This window comes from Alosa alosa, chromosome 1, assembly GCF_017589495.1.
Source record: "Alosa alosa isolate M-15738 ecotype Scorff River chromosome 1, AALO_Geno_1.1, whole genome shotgun sequence".
Taxonomy (NCBI): domain Eukaryota; kingdom Metazoa; phylum Chordata; class Actinopteri; order Clupeiformes; family Clupeidae; genus Alosa; species Alosa alosa.
In genome coordinates, this window is record NC_063189.1 from 18,504,500 (window position 1) to 18,526,126 (window position 21,627).

At 42.7% G+C, this 21,627-nt stretch overlaps 2 protein-coding genes across 3 annotated transcripts; one reads left to right on the forward strand and one right to left on the reverse strand.

Annotated features, from left to right (window-relative positions):
- The first annotated feature begins 1,501 nt into the window (after positions 1 to 1,501).
- On the forward strand, positions 1,502 to 8,247 carry vps37a (VPS37A subunit of ESCRT-I). The gene is made up of 12 exons (XM_048261210.1): positions 1,502 to 2,044; positions 2,525 to 2,599; positions 2,709 to 2,826; positions 3,346 to 3,446; positions 4,005 to 4,212; positions 4,368 to 4,438; positions 4,576 to 4,703; positions 4,887 to 4,945; positions 6,027 to 6,095; positions 7,026 to 7,169; positions 7,672 to 7,794; positions 7,898 to 8,247. The coding sequence occupies exons 1-11, from the start codon at positions 1,935 to 1,937 to the stop codon at positions 7,750 to 7,752; spliced, it is 1,164 nt and encodes a 387-aa protein (XP_048117167.1). The 5' UTR covers positions 1,502 to 1,934; the 3' UTR covers positions 7,753 to 7,794; positions 7,898 to 8,247.
- Positions 8,248 to 9,205: 958 nt separating this feature from the next.
- Positions 9,206 to 20,644, reverse strand: mtmr7b (myotubularin related protein 7b). Of its 2 annotated transcripts, none has more exons than XM_048259488.1 (14): positions 20,361 to 20,644; positions 19,661 to 19,780; positions 19,252 to 19,414; positions 18,886 to 19,043; positions 18,008 to 18,136; positions 16,977 to 17,111; positions 16,012 to 16,144; positions 15,466 to 15,575; positions 15,144 to 15,269; positions 14,560 to 14,609; positions 13,870 to 14,070; positions 13,450 to 13,584; positions 11,740 to 11,872; positions 9,206 to 10,785 (listed from the first exon to the last, which is right to left on the reverse strand). In XM_048259488.1, exons 1-14 carry the CDS (start codon positions 20,382 to 20,384, stop codon positions 10,438 to 10,440), a joined length of 1,965 nt encoding a protein of 654 aa, XP_048115445.1. In that variant the 5' UTR covers positions 20,385 to 20,644; the 3' UTR covers positions 9,206 to 10,437. The 2 variants fall into 2 exon arrangements, with proteins under 2 accessions (XP_048115445.1, XP_048115452.1); XM_048259495.1 differs by having other exon boundaries at positions 10,587 to 10,785; positions 11,703 to 11,872.
- Between the last annotated feature and the right edge of the window lie 983 nt (positions 20,645 to 21,627).

The window sequence follows — 21,627 nt, forward strand, 5'->3', positions numbered from 1 at the left end:
TTGTTAACATGGGCAAACAGGGCATAATGTAATTACGTATAGCTAATGTATAGTGACCCAAAACTATTTGCAACATTTGACAAACAAATTGTCCAAGGCATGGAGGAAGATAATACATGTCTTAACTGGTGTTATATCTCCTCTAGAGGGTATATGCTTATAGAAAATATATAGTTTATGGTGTTTAATTTGTTTTCCTTGGACAGTATAGGCCAAAATGTATCCACTTTACACTAGATTCGCCTTTACAGAATCGAGGGCAATGTATTGTGCATGGCATGGAGGAAGATGGGAAATGTCTTAAATGGTGTTATATCTCCTCTAGAGGGTATATGCTTTCAGAAAATATATAGTTTAGGGTGTTTAATTTGTTTCCCTTAATAGTGCAGGCCAAAATGTATCAGCTGTTCACTTGACTCGCCTATACAGAATGGAGGAGTATGTGCTATGCATGGTATGGAGGAAGATGGGACATAAGTTGATTAATGCTATATTTCATGTACAGCGCCTATGCTTTTAGAATATGTATAGTTTTGACTGTTCTATGACTGGTAAAACCATGACCCATGCATGCATTGTTAATTAATCTTAAACTATATTTATTAGCATAACATGCACCTTTTTGCTAGATGTCACAACAATAGTCACTTTTTTTGGAGGGTAACTGCAGTTATCCCATCTGCACCCTTCTGTCGATTTTGGACATTTCCATAGACACCAATTTTGCAACAAACCAGTCTGAAATAAGCCAAAGAAATTCACTTGGGCTTATTATTGAAAATAAAAGAATGTTCCTCAACAATGCAAGATTCTAAAATTCCATGTTAAGTTAGATGGGGTCAGATATTCTTTAGAATGTGTATTCTACAACATTCTAATTACAGTTTTGTCAGTATGAATAATGCATAAAACAACCCTCATTTTAACATATTTCCACCAACTGGATTTTTACATGGTCTTTTACTATGGTGTCTAGATCACCAATTGAAATATAAAAATGTGAAAATAAATTCTGTTGCAATTAGTTTTGGGTCAGACCTTTGCCTGGACTATTAGCTCCGTTGTGGTATACAAATTAGCTATACGTAATTACATTATGCCCTGTTTGCCCATGTTAACAAACAATTTCAAAAAACTTATAATACATTTTTTGTTTGTCTTGATGTAAGTAATCAACTCAGTAATTTTCATGGTGATATGTGAAGGTTAATTTTGTCCCCCTATTTGCATGAGAAAAATACTGTATAGGCGCATGAATAGGGTATATTTAGGTCTTTTTCTAAACTTTCCCCTATTGGGATTCTTCGGGGCTTTTTTCCCCTTACTCAGGACATATTGAGGATACAAAATCAGTTAAGTTTTCTTCTGTTGCAATTTGTTCAACCTTTTTTCATAAAATGACTGGATAATGGCCCACACGTTATTTGATTAGCATAACGTGTTGACGTAGCTTCAACGTAGCGTCTTCCTGTTCCCTCCCCTCTCATATGGTAGTTGTTGTCTTTCCTTAGAGCAAATCTGCCTCGTCGGTGTTGTAGGGGCAAGTTTAGCTAACCTTCGCAATCCAGCTAGCGTCACACATGACAGCGCAATTTTTGGGCACGTGGTTCCCTTAAGGAATCTGAGATTAATTGTATTAATTGAGTCAAGACATGTCGTCAGACAAAACATTGGTAGCCTTTTAGATGGTTCAGTTTTAAGGCTGGCAGATTAGCTAGCTAGCTAGCCACTTTGCTAGCTCTGAACTACATAGACAAACATTAGCTTTTATGTTTAAGGCGTAAAGCAACTGACTACCTCGATATATAGCTTTTGATTTCGTAAATTCGCATTCTTAAGGGATCAGTTCTCAGTTTGACTGGCAAGCGAGATAGCAACTTACATTTTCTAAATAACTTAGAAAGCACGATCTGTTTCTGCCAAGCCTGAGGAGGATGAACTGGATTTTCCCTTTGTCAAAGGGCTCTGGACCAATCCCACCTCTCAATAGTTTACAACAACAGAGACAGAGGCAAATCGAGTCACTTAAAACTGCCCATGCAAAGTAAGTAATATAACCAAGCGATTATTGTTTAAATGTCAGGATATATTGTTAGGTTTATGTTGCCTAACATATCACGCTAATTCTGTATGATGGTTAATGTTAGCTCTCCGTGTTGTTGTGTCCCCATGTCTTAACTGTCATGCGATGGGGTAAGATTAAAGTATTAGCCAGCTAACTAGGTAACGCAATTGCATTGTTTACTCAAGATCTCAGACAGGCCATAATTGAATCGCCTCGTTACCCACGGTGCTTCCAAGTACTGTAGTTTTCCAAGAGATTGCACAACTGTTGATGGCGTGTGAAATCTTTAGCTTGCTAGCTGGCGAATGACGTCCAAAATGTTGTAAACAACGAGAGGCCTACTCAGATTACTTTGTTGGTAGTTCCTAGTTGTTTTGGTGTATGGGCATGTACTCAGTTGCTGATACCACTTAGTGCCACTTGACTACATGTTGTTTTATTATTACTTTTTTTATCTAGTATCGCAGAGATCCAAAAAGATGTGGAATACAGAATTCCTTTTACAGTCAACAACTCGACCATCAGCGTCAACATGTGAGTATAACCACCATTGACACATCATGTTTGGCCACGTGGATATTTGATTTAAGAATGTACTTAACTGTTGATCCTTGCCACATTAGCTTTTCCTTTCTATCCACAGATTGCTTCCACCCCAGTTCCCTCAAGAGAAGCCAGTGGTCAGTGTCTACCCACCTGTGGGTCATCACTTAGTAGAGAGCAACAATGGCACAGTCATCACCAGCCCACTTCTCACCAACGTCAGTACCCATCTGATGTAGCCTGAACTTCACTGCTAGTATATCTGTAATAATAGATGACTATTATTAATGGTAATAGTTCCTTAGACCACTTCAGTAGGTGCTGTGTAGGCTTCTTTGTACATGACGTGTAGTATAAAACAGAGAGGCATATGTCTGCTCTTGTGTTGAGAACCTAAAAATTAAAAAATCAGTGTTGCATTTGAAGGTGGGGTGGAGTCTGTTACTGATGATATGTTGCTTGAAACATTTTAAACACTCTTGGCTTTTTATTCATGTTGATAAGTACCTCCATTGGTCCTGCTTGCAGAAGTCGGGTTAGGTTCCTGTGCTTATGTCATCACTATTGTCCAGTCACACAGGCTCACATGGACATGTTTTGGCTTGACCTGTTTTTATAGGTTTTCTGTATTGTGATTTGACCCCACTCATACTGAAAACTGGTGTTTGCATAATAATATATTTTCCTTGAAATTAAAAATGTTTGATCTCTCTTTCCCTTCTCCATTGTGTTTACAGTTCGGGATGCACTCTGACTTGGGGAAGGTTATCCAAAGCATCTTGGACGAGTTCTGGAAAAGCCCACCCGTTCTCATGACTGGCACCACAGGCTTTCCTTTGTGAGTAACTGGTAGCTGTTTAGGCTTGTCAGCCATATAACCTGTTGAGTCACCTACTAAAAGAATATAGCTTTTAAATCCAAGGCTTTATAAGACTTAAGTAATCATTGAATTCAATGTTAAACAGTAGAACCTTCAATACATGTCCACTGCAAAGATGTTAGGAACGCTGATACTGAAAAGTATGATAAATATTAGTCATTGGCTGTAACGGTTAAACTTTCAGGCCTTTAGTTACCTTAACCAGTACATTTAGACAACACTTATTGCAGACCTCGTGATAATAAGAGAGCAGCATCACATGAGCCCTTGTTGCTTCAGCACAATATGGCAGCTGATCTAGACGTCCAACTAAGGAATTCAAATCACTCGGCTCTAGCTCACTTTCCTCCCTGCATAGGCTTTCCTCCCTGCATAGAGCATTTTTTTGCTAGGGAGGAATTCTTGATTAGCATCGGAATCGGAGAATAAAAATGTCATAACTCAGTAAAATCAGTCAAATCAGAATGACCATTTAACAAGGTCATGTTTGCGTCTTTGTTTCCATCCCTCCTCCAGCATGTACAAGCCCTCTGGGATGTCCCCATACCCACCCCAGAGTTTCCACTTCGTCCCGGCCTTCCCCCCACAGGAAAGCCAGCGCCCCATGGGCCCTGCCTCCATGCCACACGCCGGGACGGAGGCACACGCTGCACCCCGCCCAGCCGCACCCGCCTACGGCCTCATAACAGACCTGCCACTGCCCGTGCCCACCACTGACTCACAGGTACGGATGGAGGAGGCAGCATGTACGGGACCAAGAACATCTACGCCAGGCTGAAACATGCCATGTTGCATTCCGCCTGGGTGTCAGTGGACCAGGAATGTGCACAGTTTTAACTGCTCAGGCCGTGACCTATATGCATTTGTTGCTTGTTTTAGGTTGGGGTGAACGGTCACATGTACAAGATGCCGGAGATCCCAGAATCGTTTGCAGAACTGGCAGAGATAAGGTAAAACTAAACAAGACAGGATTTGAAAATTATAGTTTCAATTCCTTTGAAATGGATTTTGTTCCACTTGCCTCTTTTACAAAACATTTGTTTGAGAAGCTGTATTAATTGACTGATTGATTGTGCATGTGTCCTAGTTTGTCTCAGCTGAAGGACATGAGCGACAAAGAGGATGTCCTTCTGGAGTTCTTTGTGTCTCTACCCCAGCTCAAACAGGTCACCAGTGATAAGGAGGAGCTGGTCAACAATATTGTGGCAGTGGCCAGTAAGTATGAGCAGCGGCATACATCCAAACATACAGTGGCATGCGGCTTCTACACCTGTGTGTGCCAGCTAGACATTCAGGGATTGTCGGTCACCAAACACTACAATCCAAGGCAGCGACGCTCAGGTGTCTCTCTTGTTGTGATAGTTTCATCAAATGAGAATAATCTCTTCCTTTCACTAGAGAAGAACCTACAGCTCGAGCCCCAGCTGGAGGGAAAGAGACAAGAAATGCTGTTTAAGGTAAACTACCCCCCAGAGTTGCATTGGAGGCATTTGCCATTCAGCAGTCATGGAATTGTTTCTGTCTTGTGAAGATGTATAAGGCAAACCGCCATAGGTTTATGGATTTGTCCTAGCTCCAGAGATGTTCACAAGTCAAGTCGACATGTCCAAGTCGAGTCTCAAGTCTTTGAGGTGGAGTCGCAAGTCAAGTCTGAAGTCACTGTTTGTGCGACTTAAGCTCTCCTTACATTGACAGACTTTTGAAAGACTACAGTCTCAGACCCTCTCACATCTAAAGACAAGTAATAGAGTTTTAAGTCACAGACTACGATTTTGCAATGACTAGGGATCTTGCAGGGTCACTATTTACAAGACTGCAACTAGATTCCTTTAAATTATTACCCATCGTGCAATAGATAAACAGGAACTGAAATGATAGCCTACTAAACTCAGTCTTATTTTCGTGTTTCTGCAGCATTATTTCATGCGTGACATCTCTATGGAGTTGTTCTGTCGCGTGGAAGAGCCGACTAAAGATGTATAAGAAACGAAATAACAAATGATCATATTCATGGGTTTCATCAGGTCCCTTGCTACAGCTGTCGCCTACTTTGCCCATTCCTGTTTGGTGTTGGAGAGAAGTCACTATTGGTTTTTATTGTTCACGTCACTATTTGCATGAGCCACGACTAGAAAGCCTTGCGATAATATCAAACATGTTTGATATTGTCGTAACTGCAAAACTAGAAAAAGACTGACTCCGACTGACTTAAAACCGCTAAAATTGGCACCTTACACTTAACGATCTAGTTGACGGGAGCGCGCCGCCATTCCAGTACAACTCCCATGATTTTTGTCAGACTTTAGTCGCTGACTGTAAAAACAGACCAAAATCGTACAATGTAAGGCCGAGTCAAAGTCTCACACTCAAGTCCCCATTTGTGTTCTGTTTGTGGATTTGTCCTAGCTCAACTGCAAACATTTGTGTTCTGTTTGTGGATTTGTCCTAGCTCCACTGCAAACATGTGTGTTTTGTTTGTGGATTTGTCCTAGCTCCACTGCAAACATTTGTGTTCTGTTTGTGTTTTTCTCTGCTCAGTATGAACAACTCACCCAGATGAAATCCAATTTTGAAACCAAGATGCAAAGACAGCATGAGCTGAGTGAGGTAAGGCCCAGTAGCTGAAGAAGCACATGACCTCATGGTTTCATCACCACCGCGACTCAAGATGGCTACAGGGAGGTGTTGTGTCTTTGAATGAGCTCTTGTTCATATCTGGGTTCCAGTCTGTGTACAGCCACTATCCGCACAGTTTTTTTCTTCCTGTTTAGTCATATGATGCATCTAAACAAAACAAGACATGTCAGGTTGTCTTCTTGTTTCAGCAATATAGGCGCGCTCACTCACGTACTTTATATATAAGTACTATAAAATGTCATTTGGAAGTGGAGGAAACCGCACTCTCTTGTACCTTATTTTTAAAAAAGATTTATTGCACCATGCGATGGTGCGATGTGTGGTTTCCTCCACTTCCAGGTTGTCTTCTTGTATCAGTTGTGACTTCACTATGTCTGGAGAGGAGCACCCTGGCTCTCCACAGGCCTCCATCTACAGATGGAGCTTCTCTGACTGCTTTTTCTCAATCCACACTCATCTCTCTGAGTCCTCTTTAGCTGTTCTTGTTTTAGTGTACTTATGCAGGTATCCATTTCTCTTCTGTATAGAGGTGGCAATAATCCAATTGTCTCCAGGCCAATAGTTAAGTGACTTGACGTCTACTTTCGTTGTCTTTAGTGAAGCCTATGACACATTGGCGGAAGGAGGTAATTGGAGAGCATAGGCTTTTCAGTCATCCAGAATGTAGGTTGATCTTGGGTGATGTTGACTGTCAGTGAGAATGGAGCATGTAGAGTCTGACCTGGAAGCAGTGGAGACTGACTCAGCAGCAGAGTCACTTAACAGGGTTATAGTTACACCATCAAAAGAGTTATAGTTACACTGAGTCAAGGAGGGGTAGATAGGGCCCAAAGAGCAGAACCTTGGATTCTAGGTTCACACAGGGGCGTTCACGTCACGAGAGCTCCTCTCTCCCCTCAGAGCTGCAGCCTGAGTGCCCTGCAAGCGAGACTGAAGGTGGCGGCCCATCAGGCCGAGGAGGAGTCTGAGGAGACGGCCGAGAGCTTCCTGGAGGGCAAGACCGAGATTGACGACTTTCTGACCAACTTCATGGAGAAAAGAACGGTAAAGACACTCAACAAGAGATTGTGTTGAATAGTGGATATAGAAAAGCTGCATTTATATGTTGACCTTATTTTCTGACCGGATCAACATTTATATGTTGACCTTATACCCTGAAAGACCTGTAAAATGGACCTGTACGATTTTGGAGGTCCTCCATTAGGCATCGCTTTTAGCACACAGTGAACAGTTAGCACCACTATATGTATCATACACTCATACCACACTGTGATCATGCAGTTATGGTACTGATCGACTGTATTTATCCACATTGGCTACATATTTTATGCTACTGTTTTCTTTTACTGTACTTCAGTCTACAGTAGTTCTGCTTTTGTGTACTTCTATACATTCTGCTGTGTTTATTGTATTAATTGAATACAATTCCAGAATGTCAGTTCTTCTGGGGATATGTAAGGCAGAGAGAGCACTGAAGTATTTCATTGTATTCTGAATGCATATCATGGCAATACACTTGTAGTTGACTTTGTGTGGCCCCTCACAGCTGTGCCACTGCAGACGAGCCAAAGAGGAGAAGCTGCAGCAGTCCATCAGCACCCATGGGCCCTACTCCACCACCCACTAGCACCAAGCTGCCAGGGTGCTTTTCTATTACAGATACACAGAGGTGCGTTGTGTTTTCCTGGCCATTTTGTAAATGAGTGTTAGCTTTTAGCAGCTGCTTTTCCTTCTGGTTCATGGCCATTTTGTCTCTTTATGTGCATCCCCAGGTTTGGATATGCTCCACCAGCAGAAGGGTACAACAGATCAAGATAAGAAGCACATCTGTCACTAGGCAGAGAAGAAAGTCCTTGTGGTGAATAACCCCTCAGAACTAGGCAGACATTTATGAACTGATATTGGCATACAATTTGTAATGATGTTATTGATTGATAAGTTTGTTTGGGGGAGTGAGGTCCATTTACTTGAATCGGATATGGTAATGTTGCCGAGTACTTACAGACTTAATGACAAATACTGTATTTAAATAATGTTGATAATAGACTTTATTATAATCAAAGACACTGTGTATTATATGTTGTTATTTAATTTGTTAGGTTAATTAAAAACATTTAGAAAACCCCTGTTGTGAAATTGAATAACTTTTTGCCCAGTCTTGGTGTGATTGTTCAAATGAATTCATTCAGTTTAGTGCATAGTTTGTCACATGTCAGGGCATTTAGTCTAGTGCATAGTTTGTCACATGTCAGGGCATTTAGTCTAGTGCATAGTTTGTCACTTGTGAGGGCATTTAGTCTAGTGCATAGTTTGTCATATGTGAGGGCATACCTTGGAACTAACATTTTGTTTGAAGTGATGTTCATGAGTCATGCCTCATTTATTTCAAGTGTGACGGGCCATGTCATGTGACAGACAAGAGTGATGAGTCATATGTTCTTGTATTGATGTTTCTAACCACACTAGATTCTAAATAGTGAAAAGTATGTGTCTTTTGGATACAATAGAGGGTGCTTAAACACAAGATACACATGTGCCTCTGCAAAAGTAATTCATACAACTACTTGCTAACATATAAATACATGCTTTAGTGACAGTCAATTCTAGTACCTTAGTTTTCAGATGTTACTCTATGATAGGCCTATAATGGACTGGAGTCATCATTTCTACTAATTAATTTAAGTTTTTAACAGCTCAGTCTAGCATACATTGTCCAGATGGGGATGAGAGTGATTAAAGGTCCCTGTATGTCCGTGTAATAGTGAACCAGTGAATTAGTAGACTTGTGTATGACTCAAAGCCAATGGAAAGTGAGGTCATGTGCATGAAGTGTGACTCATCTCAGTGAAGTATGTGGACGTCCATCACGCACCCAAGGAGGTCTCGAGTGACACTAATAGGGCTGTCTCATCTGTCACCGCCTCCCTCCCCAGAGAGCAGAGTATTAGCAGGGAGAATGGCTATCCTATTAAGACAGAGAACAGAGTCTACCTGAAACATTTGCAAGAGAAATGAACATTCCAGTGGTTGTCCCTCCCACTTTAGGTTAACCTTATATGAAAGCAAGTCATCAACAGCTGTTTGTTGTGGATCAGGTATTTTAATTACTAAGGGTACGAATAACAGGGTGTACCAGACATCAAATATAGCTAGGTATGATAGGGATAGTGTAGAATGACATTCCTTTTTAGAGACAGGGATGTGGTGCTTTTCAGATTTGGAAAAAGGAGCTTTGAGGTTTGTGTCACAAATGCGAATAGCACTCGAGTACAGTTAAAACACAGTAGATACACACACATTCACAAACAGAGAAATGGGAAGTACACCACCTTTCACAAAGTTGGCAAACTGAAGTTTCTCTTATTTAGTTTGCTCCAAACTGTACAGGTGGTTCTACCAGACTTGGATGTCCCAATATATCCTTAAGAATAAATGTATTTCTAGAATAATTTTGCAAAAGAATGACAAAATTACTATGACTAGCAGTTGGCAAGGGTGGAAGAGTCAAGACTAAACTCTAACACTGGGTCCAAGATGCAAACTGACTAGCATAATTTCCCTTCTCAGCTACACTAAAACATCTTATAAAGCTCCAATTCAGTTTTGGAGGGACAATGTTTGAGGTACTGTGCTGTTACATATGTATGAGTATCATGTATTTTGGCAGCAAAATGGTCTCAATTAATTACAGCCTAAGTTGGACTAGTTTCACTGACTTGAGCGTGTTGATTAAAAATAGAAGGTTCTAACAGACTACATGTGTCCTACTGGTTGAGGCTATAATTAGAATGTTAGTACATTCTTAAGATTAATTTCTCTAGCTAATTACTGAGACAACAGATTCTGAATAACAGTGACTTTGCTAACCTGAGAAATAAAATGGAAAAAGGGGAGTATGGAAAACCACAACCAGGGTCTGAAAAAAATAAACGTGCACAATTCCAGTAAAAATGTTCAAATAATACAAACATAGCTTAATACAATGTATTGCACATATAATAAATAGTTGTTTCCCTTAACTGTAAACAAACTTAAGACATTTTAACTCCAGAAATAAATCTTTGTCCACAATTTGTTCACTTGTCTCATGTGGGCCCAGAACAGCTCGGTGGCTCAGTGTTTGTGCTCTGGAACACGTCCAGAGTTGCCCGGCGACACCTCCAATGCACAAATCATATTAAAAACAGAGTTTCTACCACTCAGCTCAAGGGGCTACAGGGTTCAGATAAATGGCCACCTCATCCTGTCCCCTCCCATCCCACCTCCAACTACATTTCCCTCTAATCCCTTTCTGCATAGCCTGGATTTGTACTCAGGCAGTGGCGTAGGCGGCCTCGTACAAATCAGGGTCCTTGTCGTCTCCGCCACTGGAGGAACGGCTGCTGAGGTCGGCCACACCGGACTCGAGGTCGCTGCAGGCCGAGAGGTCATCAGGTTCGCCAGCACCCAGGGCCGAGACGAGGGGCAGGGACGCGGGCGGGGTCTTGCGTTCCCTCTCCGGGGCCGAGTCCACACAGGGGAAGTAGTCCTGAGGGCTTTCGGCCACCCCCTCTCCCGCCCGGTCCGAGGCCGGAGGGGCACGCCGGGGCGTCCAGTCACTGGCTCTGCTCATCATCTTCACGGCAGCCTCCACACTCTTTCCCGTCAGCATGGCTATTCTCTGTTAGGAGACAGGGCCACAGATCACATCAGAGGTGGTATACTGTCTGTGAGTGATGTGTGACCAATTTTGACCAATTGATAAACTATTTGTAAATAATTAGTGACCAATGTATAAAGTAGCATAACAAATGCTCTCAGACCCCAGCTGTACGGGTCATGGCAGGTCAAGGTCAAACAACACCACTGTAAATGCTGCTATGTATGTGTCCATGGAAGTCCATCACCGCATGCTGTAGATAACATGTGCAGGTGGTTTACATTCTGATAAATTTACTGTATATGAATGTATAACACAATATGATCTATAGGTGTGCATATTTATGTTTATATTTGTATATCTGTGTGTGTGTGTGGAGCTGGTTGATGCCCTGTGCGTCACAGCGTCGGCGTCTGGAGCTGGTTGATGCCCGATGTGTGTCGCGTCGCGTCGCGTGCGTGTGGCAAGTAAGGTCTGGAGCTGGTTGATGCTCTTTGTGCGTGTCCGTCCATCTGTCCGAATTTAGTGTGGGTGTCCGGAGTGGGGTAATGCTGTGTGTGTCCGTGTGTGCGCCTGTGTCTCTGGAGCTGGATGATGCCCTCTGTGTGTGTGTCTGGAGCTGGTTGATGCCCTGTGTGTGTGTTGGTGTATGCAGAGCTGGTATACACCCTGTGTGTACAGTATGTGAGTGTGTGGGGAGAGAGAGAGAGAGAGAGAGAAAGAAAGAAAGAAAGAAAGAAAGAGAGAATGTGCAGAGCTGGTGTATGCTCTGTGTGTGAGTGTGCAGAGCTGGTGTATGCTCTATGTGTGTGTGTGAATGTGCAGAGCTGGTTTATGCTCTATGTGTGTGTATGTGTGTGAATGTGCAGAGCTGGTGTATGCTCTATGTGTGTGTGTGTGTGTGTGTGTGTGAGTGAATGTGCAGAGCTGGTGTATGCCTTGTTGGGTGGGCGAGTGGGCCGTCCCTCGCGGTACCTCCTGGTGGGTGGTCAGCTCCTCCTCTAGCTGCTGCGTCTCTTCGCGCACCGCAGACAGACACTCGGCTGCAGACTGCCGCGCCACCAGCGCAGCCGCCCTCTCGGCCCGGTTATACATGCTCTTCCAGAACCTACCAACACAACCACAGCAATGTGCACGAGAACAGCCATGGACATACGGACAGATGGCAGTCTTGTGCTTTGCCATCAATAGTGCCAGCAACAAGATAAAATGAACCTCTTGTTTAGATTGAACCATTTAGATGTTTTCCGTGCAGTCCTTTGTTTTTTCTTAAATGTTTAAGACCTATCAGCCACATGGCTCTGCATTTGCTAGGTTAAACAGGGCTCATGCATGCAATAGAGCAGCGGTTCCAAAACTTTTTTCCCCCCGCGGACCACCATCTACATCCTGACTCTGCTCGCGTATCTCTACCATCCAAAAAGTAACACATTCTATTGACGCATTCCAGACATCATGTCCGACATCATGTTTAATTAGCCGCCCTACATGATAACAAATAACAAAATCAAAATGTGCAACTGGCCTACACAAGCTCCCACGCTTAAAAAAAACAGTGTGGAGAACAACATTAGATCGGTTAGATAGCACCTCACTGAAGACCACGCACTGTGGCTTTGGGCAGTCTGTCTACCAATCCACGTGAAGCCTGGGCCCATATGCCTCATCATAGGCTACTTTCGTTTTCATTGCCCAGTCTTTTCTGTCTCGTCCTTTCTTTTATCCCCTGCGCTCCACCTCCACCTTCATCATTCTGCCCCCTATCCCATCGTTACCTGTCTCCTAATCTGTTTCTCTCGCTTCCCCTCTTCGATCGCTTTAATTAGGCCTTTTGGACAGTGTCCCTGTTTTCAGCCAGTTTTCCATGTTTGCGTAGCCTTCTACCTAGCCTATACTTCCACGAAACTAACGCGCCAGATATTCTGGGTGCCTGCAGGAAATCACATGCATTGTTGGTAGCTTATTTTTTTTAATGAAAACATAGCCTGCTATAGAGTTTACAAATGACTTCCTTTATTTCACGTTTCCATATCATTATAACCCGATTCAAAATTATTTATTATTTATGAATTAATTAGAGTATTAATTCATTCATAATTTTTTTTAAAAACACCTTTCCGACATTGCTCTTTTCATCTCGCGAGCTGCCCCCTAGTGGCAGCTCGCGTATCACAGTTTGGGAATCCCTGCAATAGATAAATCAAATCACCTTGTTTCCCCTCCCAGTGAATGGCTAAAGCTGCCCTTACACCAGAAAACTTTGACAAGACTCGGGAAAGATTCTTGAAAGGTTGTAGTTTTTTGAGTAAAGCTTGACTGGGGGGCATTGGTTAAAAGACTCCCAATCTTTCAAGAATCTTCCCAAATCTTGTCAAAGTCTTCTGATGTATGGGTAGCATTACTTGTTTAGACTTGCTTGTTCAACATCATTATCGGCACATTATCAATAACCTAATCCTAACCTTTTAACTCCATTACTGTTTCATCTAGGACCTATAGCAGTGTGTCTTCAGGTCTGCTGTGTTTATAGATAGTGCAGAAGCAGTGTGTCGGGTCGTATTTGAAACCAGAGCAGTAGGTGGTGGTAATGCCATTATTCAGAAATCTCAGAGTAAATAAAAGTGACTGTGCATGGTGTGTTGGTTGGGTTAGGGGAATTGTATAGTCCAGAGGCTGGACACTCACTTGAAGCAGTAGGGGGTGGTGACGGGCCGCAGTGCCCCCTGAGTCTGGCTGTGGTCGTCTCGGTACAGCGGGTTCAAGAACTCAGCCCGCTGCTCCCACAGCACAGGCCAGACAGAGTGGGTTCGCTCACGGAGCCTGGGGAACACACAACAGCCAACCAGGAATCAACCAGTCGTCTGCCACACTGTAGGAATACAACTAATGCCATTGTCATATTTCTTTTTTTTTTTATCCATTTCAATTCTCATGGGCAACACTCAACAACAGCAACAGAGTCCCTCTGAGGCGTAGTGCCATTCAGTCTGTCTACTTAAGACGTCTGACCAAAGCCCAAATACAGCAGCAGATCGAGTCTATTTGGTGAGACCCTCAGCAGGCCAGGCCACACCAGCATGGTTTGTGCTCCACAGCTCAGCTCACCTGAGATCCCTTCTCTCCTTTTGGCAGTTGCCCAGGAAGTTGCCGTACTGGCAGGAGTGCACGTGCATGTGCAGTTGGAGCAGGAAGCGCTCGTTGAACTCGAAGGCACATGGGAACTGCTCCATCAGGTGCCACACACACTCCAGGAACTGGTCGATCACTGGAGACACCTCCTTGGGGTCACCCTCCAGGTGAGCATACCTGGAAACAAAAACATGTTTTTGTTTCGGGGTTTTATCGGAAAATGTATTTTGTTTAGTTTTTTAAATACCCCTAATACTGTAATACAGCATGTCCTCAGTTACAATACATACATGGTAACACAGACTGGGTGACTCCAGATGAACCTGTTAGCAAATTTGAATTTGTTCTGCAGGTCAGTCTGGAAAGAAGCCCATTGACATCATTTCAATTCAAACAGTTTCTTGGTATTTTATGCCCCCCAACGTTGTCTTCAAGGCAGCGCTGCCTGGAAGGCACTAGGGTTAGGCCTGGGTTTAGGATTAAGTGCCTTTAAGTCAGCGGTGGCAGCGCTGCCTGGAAGACGACGTTGGGGGCATAAAACACCATCGATCATTCAAACACTGCTAAATTCAAATTTACTAACAGGTTCATCTAGGCAAATGGTAACATTAAAATATGTAGGAAATGTTATTCAGGAAAAGGATCTCCTATTTTCAAAGACTGTACCTGTGAGAGAACTTGTGTCCAAATGATATCCAGTCCTTTTCAATAAGAATCTTTTCAGAAGATAGAAATAGAGAAGATATTAAGACTGTGAAGTCTGTCAAATCAACTGGGAAATAAACTGAGTCATGCAAGAGGAAGTTGCATTTTTCTGCAAATCATTATCTCACTGCTGTTGCCAAAACACTCATACGAGTAGTTCCTAGTTGTGTTAATTTGGCAAGTGTATCAGGTCTGCTATGATCTGTGTGTGAGCTGCCTGCAATAACAGCGGCGCTCGGGGAGCAGTGAGGGGTTAGCTGCCTTGCTCAAGAGCACTTCAGCCGTGCCTACTGGTCGGGGTTCGAACCGGCAACCCTCCGGTTACAAGTCCGAAACGCTAACCAGTAGGCCACGGCTGCCCGGGTGTGTGTGTGTGTGTGTGTGTGTGTGTGTGTGTGTGTGTGTGTGTGTGTGTGTGTGTGTGTGTGTGTGTGTGTGTGTGTGTGTGTGTGTGTGTGTGTGTGTGTGTGTGTGTGTGTGTGTGTGTGTGTGTGTGTGTGTGTGTGTGTGTGTGTGTGTGTGTGTGTGTGTGTGTGTGTGTTTACCATGAATCCTTTCAGGGTGCGGTAGTAAGGGTCTAGAAGGACACTGGCAACTGAGCAGGCCTGTGCTGTTCGGTCCCAGCCATCTGAGCAGTGGACTAACACACTGATCCCTTCTTCTCCTACAGCCTGAAGACAGACAGACAGACAGACATACAGACAGACACAAACATTATAAACAAAATACAAAATAAACATTATAAACAAAATACAAAATAAACATTATATTAAAACAAATAGCAGTCGTAATGTAGACCTGTTCACTTTTTGAAACATAAACTAGCCCTAACTAAAATAAATAAATGATAGAGATTTTTGACTGCACCTTTGCTATGAAGACACCAGCATCCAGAACAGCTTTGATGTGCTTGAGCCAACCAGAGTTCTCCAGGCCCCATAGGAAGTCTCCCATTGATGGTAATCTGAACTCTCCCACTGAAATACAGGCGAGTCGAGCTTTGAGCTTAGCATAGCACCTCTACATTCAATCAAGAGGAAATGTTTACAGTTTGTGCTATTGTGTTTCTCATTACGATCATCTCACACATCTGTACGCAAACAAATCCAAATGAACATCAGTGTTTCCCATACATTGACTTATTTGTGCCGGCCCACCACAATATCAACATTGACCACCACACAATGATTTTCCAGGTTGTACTAAATTGTGCTTAAATCTGGTTGGCATCATAATCACACTGTGCTAATTTGTTAAAAACTGTTGTAATCAAATTAATGCTGCAAACCAACCACCACAAATGGAATTCAATACTGTGGGAAACACTGAACATGAATCAGGAAGGACAGAGATGCACACACACCCACACACGAAGAGGCTAAATTAATTATAGAGTGACCATGTTTAACTTACTGTCGACGATTTTCTGTTGGCTGTTCCTCATGACGTGGATGTTTTCAATGCCGATAAATTGCAGTTTAATATTGGTGTAGTGGTCTTCATTCTCATATCCTTTTCCAGCAGCACGATTGGCCATTGCATTCAGCTGGAGGCACACAGGTCAACATGTATAAAAACAGACAAAAGAATGGAATTAATCATTAGGCATTTTTGCACTGCTTTTTAGAACGTGTCTTTTTGCACTGCTTTTTAGAATGTGTCTTTGTGCATGTGTTTTTGAACGTGCGTTTTTGAACGCGTCCTGGGTGATCCGATCTTCAAGTGGTCAGCCAAGACAAGATGAAAGATGTTGCTGACCACTTTTCATTCCACTATTGGCAACGTAATTTTCAATAGAACGCTCATTGACCGGGATGCATCAGAATACCACCTCAGACCACCTCCGCACGTGGTTGGAGTGATCGGTTCACAATGCGTATTGGTGATTGTTTACACTTGTATTTAGAACTGACCACTTGTGATCGGATCACCAAAGACACATTTTAAAAACAAATGTGAACAGGTTTACGATCACTACAGTTTCTAATCTAGTTTATTACTTTATTTCCCCTTGGGGATCAATAAAGTATCTATCTATCTATCTATCTAGTTTACGGGCCCTAATTTAACTGAAGGTCAAAGAGCGAAGTCACCCAGTTTTGTGCATGAACAAAAGCTATCGTGTGGTGTTTGGGAGCATTGAGCTGCATTGAGCCCCCAGTGTTCGACCTTAGGATTTTGCTCATCATATTAAATGAGCAAATACATTTTGCCTTGTTATTAAATTATCTTTGGTTGGACTTTTCACTTTGCATAAGATGGAGGTTTTTGCAATAACATTATAGCAGAATGGTAAGACAGGTACATTAACGCTGTACGCATACGCTGCACACACACACACACACACTCTTAGATTAGCAGGAACATGTATTAGTCACCTTTGGCCTTGTGTCCACCACATACATCAGCTCGCTGGCTGGGTTGGACTTCATGATGGCCTGGATCATCTGTTCGTCCTCTGTGGAGCGAGCACTGAAGCCAGATAGCGGCTGACTACTGCGACAAATGGAGGCCTGATCGAGACAAAGGAAGTCTCTCCTCAAGAACACAGCATGTTAAACTATTCACTGTTGATCTCACACTTTCTTAAGTCACAGCCATTCACACAGCCCTTGCCCATTCCATATTTTAACATTGGCATTGGTCATCAGCCAAACTCCAATCGAAATGCAGCTCTGATGGAACGCATGGAGCACAAAGACATTCAAAACATTTCACCAGGGCCAATCACCTGAGGTCTGAGCATGAAATCTGTCTAGTCATGAATGGCATGCTATTGGTATTCTATTATGGTAAACATTCTTTGAGCTTACGCATGAGGCTACGGTAAAATTTTATGACTGAAAGCAGACTAACACAGGGGCAAAGGTGAAGTGCTGACAGCATCAATATGTTGCTATTGTTTGTTCCCTCTACGGTAATGGAGGATTCAGAGCGCATTGTTTCAACATTGTCACTTTACAATGCTGTTTCAACATTGTCACGTTACATCTTATGACAGAGGAAACATCTACAAGCATGACTCGGCATGAATATTAATCAGGCCATTACAAATCCGTTTTACAGCTCTATCACATTGACATTTAATAGCAGATGTACACAGAGTTGCTCATGACAGGCTACATTCAGAAGCATGTGATCTTTTGGTCTTTTCAGAAGCATGTGCTCTTTTAAGTGAACTCCATGACCATGACACCCCCCTCAACAGTCCTATTTGCATATGACTTGCTTGTCCCCATAGCTTTGAAGGTTCTCTGTAGAACTTCTAGTATCATCTGAAAATCTAGCTTTTCTTTACTTTCTACTTTTTGAGATATCATAAATTATCGCCAGATCACCATTGCAGCTACTAGCCAACAGAGGTTGAGAGACATGTTAAAGCAGGCAAGACTTCTGATGACCAACTTACACCATTATCCCGGTGATAGTAGGACAAGACAGGGAATCTTCCTCGGCTCCTGAATTTGGCACTGCCCACAATGATGGACGGTGTGGCCGACTTTGGCACATACAGGTCAGACGGGTAGGTGTCACACACCTGGTGGATACAGGAAAACAACAACTTGAACGAACCATCGTATCGTTCACATTCAGGGATGCAGTGGAGGCTAAACGCAAATAAACGCAGTTTACCCACCTCTGAAATTTCAGAAATAGAGTTTATCCACCTCTCAAAAGAGTTTATTCACTGACTGCACAAATCACATGTATTATCCACAATCAAAATATGTACACTCACCAACACTCAAGGAACCATTTAATACCACTTGCACTGTTATACACATTGGACAATAACCTCCACCATCATCCAACATGTTCTGAATGCATTTTCTAAAAATCCGATACTGCTGGCGCATTCCACCTAACCGTGATCACAGAATTCATAGTTTACCCACCTCTTATTTTACCACTACATCCCTGTTCACACTGCAAAATCAGTAAAGATGTAGCGACAACATACAGTGTGCAATTAAGGGTTATGTTTTCATCACTACTTTTCAATGATGATAATAACCTTGGCATGTCCACGCTAACAAACCCATCCTATTGTATTCAATAAAAAAGCATCAATGAGGAACTAAAACCAGCTACATTCTTCATCAAGTAGTTCAATGAGCTCGCTCTCTCTTGCTCTCTCTAAAAATGTTTTTTACATACTCACAAAAATCGACTGGAAAAGAACTCCCAGCAGTTCACCTCATGAACATTCACAGCCTGTAAGCCTGTAGATTAGTGGCATATCTCTCACACTGCTGTCTCAGTGCAGAACTTAACGGGAGTCCTTACCCTGTACTCGCTGTTGGCAGGCGTGAGGTACCAGAGGTTGCTGGGTATTCCCATTCGCCCATACTCAGCCCGCAGGTCTATGAAGCTCCAGGCCTCCTCCCGCTCATCCTTGTTGACGTTGGGATGATAGGAGAAGCACGACAGCTCAGTATACCTCTCTAAGAACAGGAGAAGCCAGAAAAGAGTCTTAAACACTAATGCTACTGCATGAACCAAGAATGCATGGCATAGTCTCTGTTTTTTTTCAGACTGACAAGAAAGAAAAAAAAAACATTAACCCAGATGAAGAGACTTGTCTAATTAAACAAGTGTAAATAGTCATGAGCCCACGGTTGGAGGTGCCGCACATGAGTTTCAGCACCACACCTGGTCTGGAGAGACGTGTCAGGGAGGCCTGCACATCTAGACAGTCCCTCTCCTGAGGGATGAGGAAGTGGTAGACCTGGAAGTTCTTGCAGCGGATGATCAGGGGACTGCCAGAGGGGTTTGTGAGGGGACGCTCGATACTGCTGATCAAACTGTGCAACACCTGCAAAAATAAACAGGATTTTCATGAGGTTATTCTTGTTTTCGACACTGGAACTGGTTTTGGTTTTACTGTTGGATGGCTGATACGATGGCTGGGTATTGGGGGAAAAATGGTGGAACAGGCTTTTATTTATAACATTTGAAATATCTAGAACAGCGGGAACTAAAACAGCAGGAAATCAGACAGACAGTTAAAAAAGAATGTAGCTCTCCATTATACTAGGCTATATCACACATTATTTCTTACCCATGTCTCCTTGCGAGCCTCTGTGTTTTCAACAAAGATGCTGTGCGTGGATGAAAGATACAGTGTCCCGGCTGTTGACTTCCGGGGGGTCACTCTGTCGATTAATCTCACATTTTCGACCTGTAAAAGATAGCAGAAAACACCAATAATAAAATCTTCTCTCTGTCGACGAAATAAAATGGCAACATTGATAAGAATGTTAGAACGCAAGACGTTTCAGTAATGATTTACACACAGTCCCAACAGCTGCCGTGAAATGTGTATTTCCCATGGTAAAGACGTGTTCTTCACCTATTCCATCCTTGTTCTAGTATTGTGGCGTTTCGTATGGTTACACACAGGCCCTATATAGCCACATCATTTGACAGCTACTTCCTCTCGTTGCCACAGCTATTTCACCATAACCATCACGCACCCCTATTTCCACGTTCCCAAACCGGTCCGTGTGCATGAGAAGACGAAATAGCCTAGCAGATTCATACAACACAGGCGACAATGAACAGATGACATGAATGTGCGCAAATGCAGGCTTTCACCCCCAAGTAGCGACGAGCCCTAGCCGTAGCCTAAGCTAAGTCTTGCATCATGAACACAAAGGATGGTAGACACTATAAAATATATAATCAAAACAATAATAACCAGTTTTGTCTATTTGCAACAATAGTGAATAAACCGTAAAATACAAATAGGGGTTCCTTACCTTAGGCGTCCTGATATGCTCCATCTTCAAACGCAACAGCTAAAATGGTGCGCCGAGGAAAATCGTATAGCCTACAACCTTCTTGAAAGACACCCGATCCCTTTTCAGCAAAATACAAGCATGCACTCCATGTTCACAACGACGTTACAGATGGACTGTCCTGCAGGTAGCCCACGCCATCGTCCATCGTTGTCCGCGAGGCGGTCCGACTGGAGATTCGCCTAGCACCCACCAGTCCTCCGGTGCAGATGACAACACGTATCGTTTCGTTTTCGTGGAGATTATTTTGCCGAGCAGCGCCTGCGCAGACTACTCTGTTCTCCATCTATTCTGTGTAGGACTAGATCTGAAAATTGGGCTGCTGTCGGTCTATAGGCTATGTAGCCTATGTAGGCATAGGCCCTATAGTTCCAAACCACATGCACCCATAGAAAATTAAAAACCACATAATAGAAAATAGACATAGCCTACCAGATAACCTGCTAGGCTATTAGATATATGTTGCTCAATTGCATCCTGTTGTTGGTTGTTATAAAGAGGAGAGACATACACTGGGCTATTCATCGCTAAAATTAATACAATCATATTTTCTAATGCCATTATATGATCCTCTTTACCGTGGCGTAAGCAGGATAGATAGCCACTTGTTTTTTTTTACAGGTAGCCTAGCCTACTTCATATTATGCTGAACCACACAACTGAAAAGTCTGACGACCACACTTCATATTTGCATTTTGTGATATGGCCTAGCAGCTAGGATGTTCGTCCAGGCTTACCGAAATGGTGATCTAGGCCCATACATTTCACATTATTTTAGTAATCAGAAACACCATTCATGGGTTTCATCATGTCCCTTTCCAAAGGGGTAGCCTATAAAATCAAATAGGCCTACGCGCCCGTTTTTTTTTTTTTTTTTTTTTTAAAACATCTCTTTTTAAATTGTGTGCGCCTTTCACTAAATCATGTAGGCCTACTGGTTTTTACTAAATCTTGCTACTAAATTGTGCGCTCATCTTGGGCTAGGCTATTAGCCTACATTGTGCTCACTTTTTAATTTGAACGAATTTGAATGAAAACTATTTACTAGTTCTGGTAATTATTTTAAGGTAAATATAGGCTAATTTGACAGATCTCTTGCAGTGAAAATCTCTGTATAAGCCACCAAATCATATTTGAACTCTGCCTACTTCTGACAGTAGATGGCAGCACATGTTCAACGTTCCTCCCTTTAAATACCTTATGGTTATGCTGAATATTAAGCCTATGG